The following is a 9,289-nucleotide window of genomic DNA, read 5'->3' on the forward strand; positions in this document are numbered from 1 at the left end:
TATATATTTTTTTTTTTTTTTTAATGGTGTCTTGATGGTTTGAGTTATTTTTCTGGGCATGATGAGGGAAATGATGGGCACGCATTAACAGCTTTAATCCTTTTCCCAAAAATACGTAAATGGAAAATATAGTACATGTAAGAGTAAAACTGGTTAAAATATATTTCCCATTTTTTAAATGAGAAATATGTTTACAACGTCTTTGGTTGAAATTGTTCCCACAATCTTTAGCTGAGCATGGTTGATTTGAAATATTTACTTATGTACTATATGTCTACTGTGGTAAAATGAAGCCAAGACATATCCAAATCATTACCGTTCTAGCATAAAGTTCACACATTTTTAGCGACAATTTTTTAAGCTGTTTAGGCGGCCATGGCGTTCGTAATTTTTGGAAAACATCCGAAAAATAGTAGTTACCAATCAAAGGAGCCCGCCATAAACTATTTTCAGTCGTGCACTATCACCTCACAATGGGGTCACGGTCGTTGAGAATCTGTGCTTCCGTTACTCTAGTTCTTGGCTTAGCCATTAGTAGTGTCTTTATTAGGGACTCCACGGTACTGAAACACTATGACCATTAATTGATGTCCATCTATTTTTATAAATTCGACAACAAAGCTGGGCCCATAGATCCCTTTGCACCCCAATTAGAACCACCTGGATAGAAACACAAAGTGGTATACCAGCTTTTCCTTCAACGATTCGCTGCTTGATGTAGCGTTTTAATCTGGATAAGCCGGCCTCCTATAGTAAAGCGCCACGGTTTACTACACTGGGTCCGCAGAAAGCCGGCGCAGAGCATGAATGAAAGTAAATCTTTTGAATAATACCTTTAAGCTCCGTTTTGTCCCCTAGTTTGTTCAGACAGAGGAGGCCTATTTTCGACGCCCCTTTCGCTACAGCCAAAAATATTACGGATGCCCAACATTGACAATGACTTTTCGAGAGTCCCTACTCGGGCGTTCGTGATGTCGCTTTAAGCGTGCTATGTGCATTATTCGAAAGTCCACATACTATAAAGCATAGCAAAATTCAGATGGGCAAAACTTCTCTACGTACGAGCCAGCCTGTTTCATGTCCCCGTGTAACCTTCAATAGTAGTAGTGTACACCAAGATAAATGTATGATGTGCATGTGTGCACAAGCGTCTTATCTAGCAAAAAATCGTGGTGCTAGAGTCGCAGTTACTTCATATGCTTATCTTCTGTCGATAATTAATAAGTCTTCTGTCGATAAGTACGTTAGTTTCGGTTGATTAGTTATACGAACACTTTATTGGTATATTTGTGTATTAATTTTGTTAAATAATTCAATTACATTTAACATAGCATAAATCCGGCAAGTACAATACAGTTTCTCTTAGTTAACCGCCCTATTCTAAAAGATTTTAACGCTTCTAGAACCTTTTTAATAAAGTCTTCTTTTATGTATAGCTAAATGTAGGTTGCACTTACATTGCCTGAACTTTCGGATCCTCGCGGTGCCTCACTAACAGATGAACTCTGCGAATTTTGACTTTCTGTGCGTGGTTTCGGTCTGACAGGCGGTTTCGGTGGCAAATTTTCTGGTCGAGGCGGCGGTGGAGCTCGGGGCTTTGCCAGTGTCACACATCCGAGACCGCTGTGCACCGACGAATCTCCACCATAGTCCGACATTTTGGTACTGTATTTTTTACGCCCAAGACGATTGTTACTTTAGCGTTAGTTCTTTTCTGATTTTCCTCGAGATTTTATCGAAAACGGTAGGACGCTCTTCCACTTTGATTTATGGACCTGTTGCTTTCCACTTTGCTGCTAATGCACCGTCTATTTAGTGGCAGGATTGTGCAACAGCCTCTGCTGCACGGCTCAATGAAATGACTTGACAATGTTAGACAGAGTTTCTATCTTTTAATAACCGAGAATATCTCCGAACGTCTCCGCTCTTCTGGCCGTACACAACGACTAAGGGGTACACAAACAATGAATAGTAACAAGATCGTAGATATCAAAGCTGAGACTGATAAAAATGAGAGACGATATTTTCGTATCGCGTGTGCTTCTGCTATTGTGATGATCTCGTGAGTGCGGGTCTCCTATCTTTCCGCTATTTCTTGATCTCGGTAAGTATACAGCGGGGTGGCGCGTAATTCGCATAATAGCAGTTAAAATCAAGTTTTCCTTTGAGTTTTGAGTGAGCAACTTTCAGTCAGTGAGTAGTAATTTTCTCGTCCATTCCAGGCTAATGTCGATGCGTTTGTCTATCCTCTTTCTCACCTTTCTCTCGTCTTCATTCCTCTTTATTTTTTTTCTATTGTCTACTTCGGGTGACAAAAAATCGGCCCGTTGTTCTCTCCCTTGATTAGATACTTGTTTAAATTAAGCGTCAATATTTTCTAGGAGCGTTGGAATACAATAGCGTTCGGTTCCGTTTTGATATCCAACCAGAAACCAACGATAGATCGCTAACGAGTTGCTTCCAAGTATACACAAGAAATCTGGAAATTATCTGACCTCTAGCTATATACATATATATATGTATACATGTATGTATATATGTGTATATGTATATATAGAATCGATAATTATAACTATGTAGTAGCAAATCTGACTTCGTCGGCGCTTTTGCTCCTTTTGAAGCGACGTGAAGCACTTCGTTACACCCCGAGAGCGTATTTTATTTTGGAGAACTTGATTATATTAATTCACATGATACAAAGATCCGGTCTGCAAATTGTACCAAGTTATTTCGGAGAGCTAGCGATCTCTAATGTGACACAACTATGGCTTGTTGGTAACAAATGAATGGACGATTGCAATGCGTAAGCTAGCTTGCTATCGTGAAGCTGGCGCTGAAACGGGTCACTTCGTTTACATTTACTCACAAATACATTTCCTTCTTGAGACTCTTCTTCGCTGTAGATTCCGCCTTTAGAACCACTGCACGCAAAAGAAAACACAATAAAGATAGATATGCACCACGGCGATGTTCCGCCACACCTGTTGAAGCGTCGAAGATTTGCTTCTTACACAACGTTGTCCTATAACCGTGTTGAGTGGATTATATACCATATAATACAGGCATTCGATCTGGAGCATTGTTTGAATAGGTGTCAGCCTCGAAGCGTCACTAACAAGTGTAACTTCAAGTTCACTCGTTTTCGTTACCCGGCAACCTCTTCTGTCCCTGTGGCAGAGGTAGTAGCATAGGCAATCGTGCAATATTCTAAGGCCTCTCTGTGCTCTTGACGAGTGTGTAGCCAACACAGTGCGTGTGAAGCGCCGGCTACATGAAAAAAACGAGTGACTGACTGAAGCAGTGTCGCATCGACGGATTATTCTCCCATAAGCGACTGAGCGAGCCTTTATTACTGCAACCGTTGCTGTCGCCCCAATCCGATTCGGCGCTGCGTTCAATAACGTGATGGCCTACGCAATGGCCGTGGCCGTACTGGCTTAGCTTCTAGTGTTGTGGTTTGATCACTTCGCACGCAGTGGACAACTTCAGCATTTAGCTAGTTGTTTCAACCGTCAGGCTAGAACAGTTGCAGCTAGTCAGAGCCATAATGCCCACCGTAGACCGGGGCCTATAAAGAATGATTCGAACACTCGTAATGTCACCGCTGCTTCGACTGCTAGTAGACACATCTTGCCGGTGGAACATCAAGTCACTGAGATCGATCGTCACTCGTTCACGTACGCGTAACACTGACGCCCGTTTCGCTACCACTATCTCGTCAATGAGTGAGTCGATTAAGTGTTGGGAAAAGCGCTTGTCTCAAGGTGTGCGAAATCCATGCACGGTTCAAAGAAGAATTGGGATATTCAGAAAAAATCACTTCCAATGTTAACCGCCGCAAAAAAATATTTTGTTGTACTCCCGAAGATTCGATTTGCTCTGCTTACGATTCCAACACATGAAAGGGGATGGAGAATAGCTTGTAGAAACAAACACACAACCGTTTACTAACGTGCATGCTGATGGAACTCGACCAATAGTCTCACCAGAACCGATAGACAAACAGACAGACCCTGCAAATGATAGGGGCCTCGTCGAACGTAAACAGGCCGACTTAGCGCTGTAGGCAACTGCCAGGTCCAATTACTACTTTTCAAGCACTACCATCAACGGCTTAATGATAGCTGGAAGGTAGTAGGTCAAGATAGTGGCTCAAAGGGGCAAGGGGCCGGAGAACAGAAGCCGCTCCTACATCGATACCCACACGCTCGTATATATACTCACAAGATCCGACCATGTCGAGTTAGGTCGGGCTGGGTAATGGCTGACGGTTCTGCTGTTGCCCTTTCTCAAACCAGGGCCCGCAGCTGGCCGCTAAAGATGGCCCACAGAGTGCGCAGATGGCGGAGGCGTCACCATCTAGCATCACCCATGGCGCTAACAGCGGCTGTGATACGCAGAAGTGCTGGCAGCCGTCGCGGCAGCAGCGGCTGTCCGCTAGGGAGAAGTGGCTGCGATCAGAGACAGGGAGGATGGGTAGGAAAGTGAACGAAGCGAGTGCTGTATGTGCCATTGTTCAAAAACAATGTGTAGCTCATGTGGCTGATGTTGCTGGTGGCAATAGCAGTTATGGTGATAGTAGTATCGCTTATGGAGGAAGAGGGCGCGGCACGCTTCGGCTGCTGCCATAAATCTCGAGTGAACGAGAGACCGCACTGTGCTGTCTGCTCTGGCTCAGAGAGTTGCCATCGAGCAACGGCGGCTGGTAGAGAACGACGGGTTCACTACGTCGTCGTCATATACAAGTATACATATGTATATAAATGCTGTATTGGCGAACCAGTGATGACGGAACAGGAGGAGCAAAATAAGCTTATAGCACCGCAAGCGTTTCTCATGTGCTTAGCGAATTTAAATGGGTAGATCAGTCGGCGGAATGGTCGTTTGAAAAAGACTATGTAAGACAGAGCAGGCGTAGTCCTTTGGTTTGCGTGGTATCTATATGTTATTACGGCGATTGAAGATTTCCAGCTATTACTCGTCTAATAGTATAAACACGACTAACATTAATAAAGAATAATAAATGTTGCCACGGATTTCGATATTCGGTTAAAAAGTAAAAATGCCTACTCACCATTGAGGAACTATTGCTACTTCCGTACTTAACCTTATCTAATCCCGATAGCAAAATTTAACTAACTAGCTACCGGATAACTCATATGTACGACAACTCTATCGGTTTATATGCTTCTTTGAATAGTGGCGTTCTGCTTGTAGACATATTGCTTGCCGCTCACAAATTCTGACATCGTCCTTGCCTTCTTCGAACTATTTCAACCTTTGGAAACATCTCTCAGCGCACAATAACCAAACTAGTGATCAAATTCTTGAATGTTTTCATCTATATAGAATTTTTTTTATTTATTATATTTATATTTTATTATCAAGTGTTTATTACTATTGGTTATTTATCTATGCTATTTGTAAATTTTCTCGATAGTCTTAACCTGCTTCATGGACATTTCAAAGACAGCCTATTTCATGGAAGGTTTTTTCAGCGGACAAGAATTTTTCGTTTGCTGAAATAAATTCATCTAAAGTTCATCGATTGATAATACTTAGATTTGTCTGTTAATTCCTACGATCAATTCGTGCCTTTGTCTGCACCTGTTCATTTGTGTCGATTACTATTATCTTGTTCGTTTACCTTCTGTATTATAACTTCGATTACTAATTACTGAATATCCTATTCTTATAATATATATTACAAATATTTCATACCACTCAAACTAAGATTATTGATCATCGTCGAGACATTGCGCACGTTTCACAAATAAATCAGCTTCCAATGGTCATCGAAACAAATGATTATTCCATTCAAAAACATCTAGCGAAAATTACTGAGTTCATTTGGCCTGGCTTCATTTAGGCCAATTAATTCAATCGAGTCGACAAGCCTTCCTATTCCGAAGCTTCAACGTACAGATGATAAATGTTCACCTTCGAGCAAGTCAACGATGATTTCAGTTTCTAACTGTTTTATCTGAAACATCTGATCGCCAAGCTTTGGCCGGCCTATGATGCATAGAACTGCAAGTATCATCGCTGAACAATGTATCAACATCACATCCATGATATGATGTCGATGTCTGTAATGAAGGACGCCTTCATATTTTTCTGACAGGGATCGTCTTGCTACATCAATGAAGAGGCCTACCTGCAAACGGGTAAGCTATTGATTGCTCCTCACGTAACAGACCCAACCCACTGCACGGTTCTACTGTGCTCGCATGTTTCGAAAAATCAGCGTCAATCAGCACAAACAAGTGCTTGCGAGAATTGTCGGTGAGTATGAAACAAGAGTACGAGACATTCGTATGTTTTGCTGCTAGTCAGTGGAGACGGAAAGCTCGCTGCAAAAAAAACTATCATAAAGAGAATAATGTGTACTTCCTGAGTGACTCATCTAAATACAATTACATTTGATTTTTCACTTACTGTGAAAGGTGCACATTGATTACATTGCCTTCTTCTTTTGTCCCAATTACGTAATCTAATAATATTCCTCTTCTTGAAACAGTGCGTAGCCGTCACATGTTGCAGTAATGGCTTATATAGATATACGCCAAAATCCTCACAACATGTGAGGAACCACACTAGTCAATAAGTTAAATCCTAGTCAATAAAAAAAAACATATACGTAACTAAATTAATATAGTTCAATCCTTCGGGTTTAGGAAAATAGTACATTCCCCATGATAGCTTAATGGGTAACGCATTTGCCTGCTAATCTTAAGGGCACTAGGGTGATCTAAATTGAAAGTCGGACATAGACATACTTCGTTTTCGTGCTGGGAGCCAGTCGTCTGTCTGATAGAATGCTTAACGGTGATACTGGACGTAAAACCGTATAAACAAAACAATAAGAATAATAATTACTATAATTATGATCATCTTCAATATCACTATTATTAAACTTGTATAGACCTGATATTACACAGGGCTCAAATAAATAATTATCTTAAGAATCGTCTTAAAAATGAAACGAGTGGCTCGCTTGATCAGATGTGGCAAGTACTCATTTACACTTCACTTACCACGTCAGGCATATGCCCATGTCCCTCGTCATCGTCAACGGCATATTCGTGCGACTTCCGTCCAAGGCTTTGTCTGTGTCCTTTGGAGCCCAAAACCTGAATCGGCGTATGCTGTACCCCGTCAGCCAATTCTACGACTCGATATACCCGTAAAGTACCGCATGGCGTATTGCTTCCCGATCGTGTGACTCCGGAACGAAATTCAGGCGACCCTGGACGATCGTCGTCAGGGGTCTGGGTCCGTTCTCTCGACGAAGACTTCTTTTTACTTCCCTGGGAAACAGTTTTATTTTCAATTACCGACGATGCCACTTCTGTCTGCGCCACGTTAGCACTAGACAGCTGTGCCAGTTGCTCGCCAACTGTTGATACAGTAGCTAGACGTTCCTCTCTTGCTTGAGCACCCAGGGTCGACATGGGAGCAGTTTCAGCAGGAGTAACGGGGCTCAACGGTGTAACAGCTGGCGTAGGAACAGACGCGGTTTTTGGCGTCACTGAAGTTCCGGGAGTTCGTGGGTGAATGATCGGTGCAGGTGGAGATCTGGAAAGGGCGCTTGAGACTACCGGCGCTTGTGGCAACGCTGTGGGAACTCCCGGAGTCTTTCCCACGAGGTGTACGGTAGCGGTGTACGAGCTTGAAGATGAACTCGGTGAATCAAAGGCTTCTGCATTCACGTAGTCTACGGCAGCCGTCGGAGCCTTCGTCTCAACAGGGCGAAGTCCACTGCTAGTCGTATAGTAAGGGAGTCTGTCAATGCGTTGGGTGTAGTTTGGAAGATAGCTTGTTCTATCTGGTCGGTACGGTCCACTAGACGTACTTGGGAAAGCGCGCGTAGTTTCAAGCGGAGAAGTGACCGAATACTTGGCTTCAACAACTGATGCCCCTGGTGTAGCAAGGAATTTTGCTTTGGCATCCAATGTTCTATCCTTAATTGTCTCTGCTGAGGAGTGGGCAGGCGACGTTGAGGGAAAATTACTTGAAGAGGTTGCTGGAGGCCCAGGTTTGACAACTTTTTCGGAGAACAAATTCGAAGACGAAACTTTTGGCACCTCCGTGTTCTCTGCGTAAACAAACTGAAAGTCAGACTGCCCTGCCAATGCTGACGGATCGTTCGTATAGACGTACCGAACCCTTTCCGGCTGTTGAGGATTTTTTGACGAATCTACGTAGACAAAGGCACTTTTGGTGAGGCCAGGCCGCTCTTCGGCCTTACTCGTTTGCTCTTTCGAGCTGAGGTATTGAGCGTAGGTTTTTGGAATCGCTCCCGAAGCAGATGTTGGCAGCTTACTAAGTCGAGTAGTGGAGTCCTTTGACATTACACTGTCACCACCCCCGGCAACTAGACTTCCAGTCGAAACTCCTTTTGAGCAGCGACCGAAGACCGTGTCAATCTGCTCACGGGGCTTGTCGTCCGTTGTTGATGTCGCTGTAGGGCAATATGAACTGAAATACGAATACGTGCTGGAGGACTTAGGAAGGCTGCGGGAGAAGCCGTCGAAAATAGATCGCGGTCCGCTTGGCAGTTCAAGCGCCTCTTTGGTTGGTTTAATTTCTCCACGGGTGCTGGTATTCCTTGGCGGGTCTTGGGTGGAATTTTTTACAAGTGGAGGTGACGTTTGCGTGGAGCCGGACACATTGCTGGTGCTGAGATTAGCTGAGGGTGGCGGCGTGGGTTTACTCACATCCTGCTCACCGGCTCCTATTCTTTTGTTGACTTGACTTACAGGCCGAGCACGATCGTCATAATACTTGCTGTGGTAGTCTCGATAGCGATCCTTATCCTTCTCGTAATGGTGATCCTTATGTTTATCCCTGTGTTCTCGATGGTCGTCCCGTTTATGCCTGTCTGCCGAGCTCACATGCGTCTTGCGCGCGGAGCTGTCGGCGTGTTTGTCTCTTGCTGGACTCAGTTCGCCGGCTTTGTTGCCGCCTGATGAAGAGGACGCAGCTGTATTTCGTTGATCGTGCAGTTTCTGCCCTACTGTTCCACCCTGTCGTACCCCAAATGGATTTTCCTTAGTAGAGGTAACTGTTGAAACAGAGCTCACTTGAGATTGTGAGGGTACTTCAAGTTGCTGTAGAAATTCAGTTTTCGAATACGGTTGTTTTTGTTGTTGTTGCTGCTGGGGTGACTCTTGAGCTAATTCTTGTGGAGTAGGCTGAGCTTGTAAATTATGCGAAGGCTGGAATTGTTGCAACGTTGTGTCAGAAGATGTTAATGTCGTAGACCTGCGGGGCGAGGCTGAGGGGG

General features: G+C 43.8%; 1 protein-coding gene across 4 annotated transcripts in view; it reads right to left on the bottom strand.

Annotated features, from left to right (window-relative positions):
• LOC111248434 (uncharacterized) overlaps nucleotides 1-8,724 on the bottom strand; it is a 55,870-nt gene extending 47,146 nt beyond the window's left edge. For all 4 annotated transcript variants that reach the window (XM_022800784.2, XM_022800781.2, XM_022800783.2 and 1 more), the window contains exon 1: nucleotides 7,038-8,724. In XM_022800784.2, coding sequence (XP_022656519.1) covers nucleotides 7,038-8,354 — 1,317 coding nt within the window. In that variant the 5' untranslated portion in view covers nucleotides 8,355-8,724. The remainder of the gene's footprint in view (nucleotides 1-7,037) is intronic.
• Nucleotides 8,725-9,289: the final 565 nt, after the last annotated feature.

This window comes from Varroa destructor, unplaced genomic scaffold (assembly GCF_002443255.2).
Source record: "Varroa destructor unplaced genomic scaffold, Vdes_3.0 BEIS01000003.1, whole genome shotgun sequence".
Lineage (NCBI taxonomy): Eukaryota > Metazoa > Arthropoda > Arachnida > Mesostigmata > Varroidae > Varroa > Varroa destructor.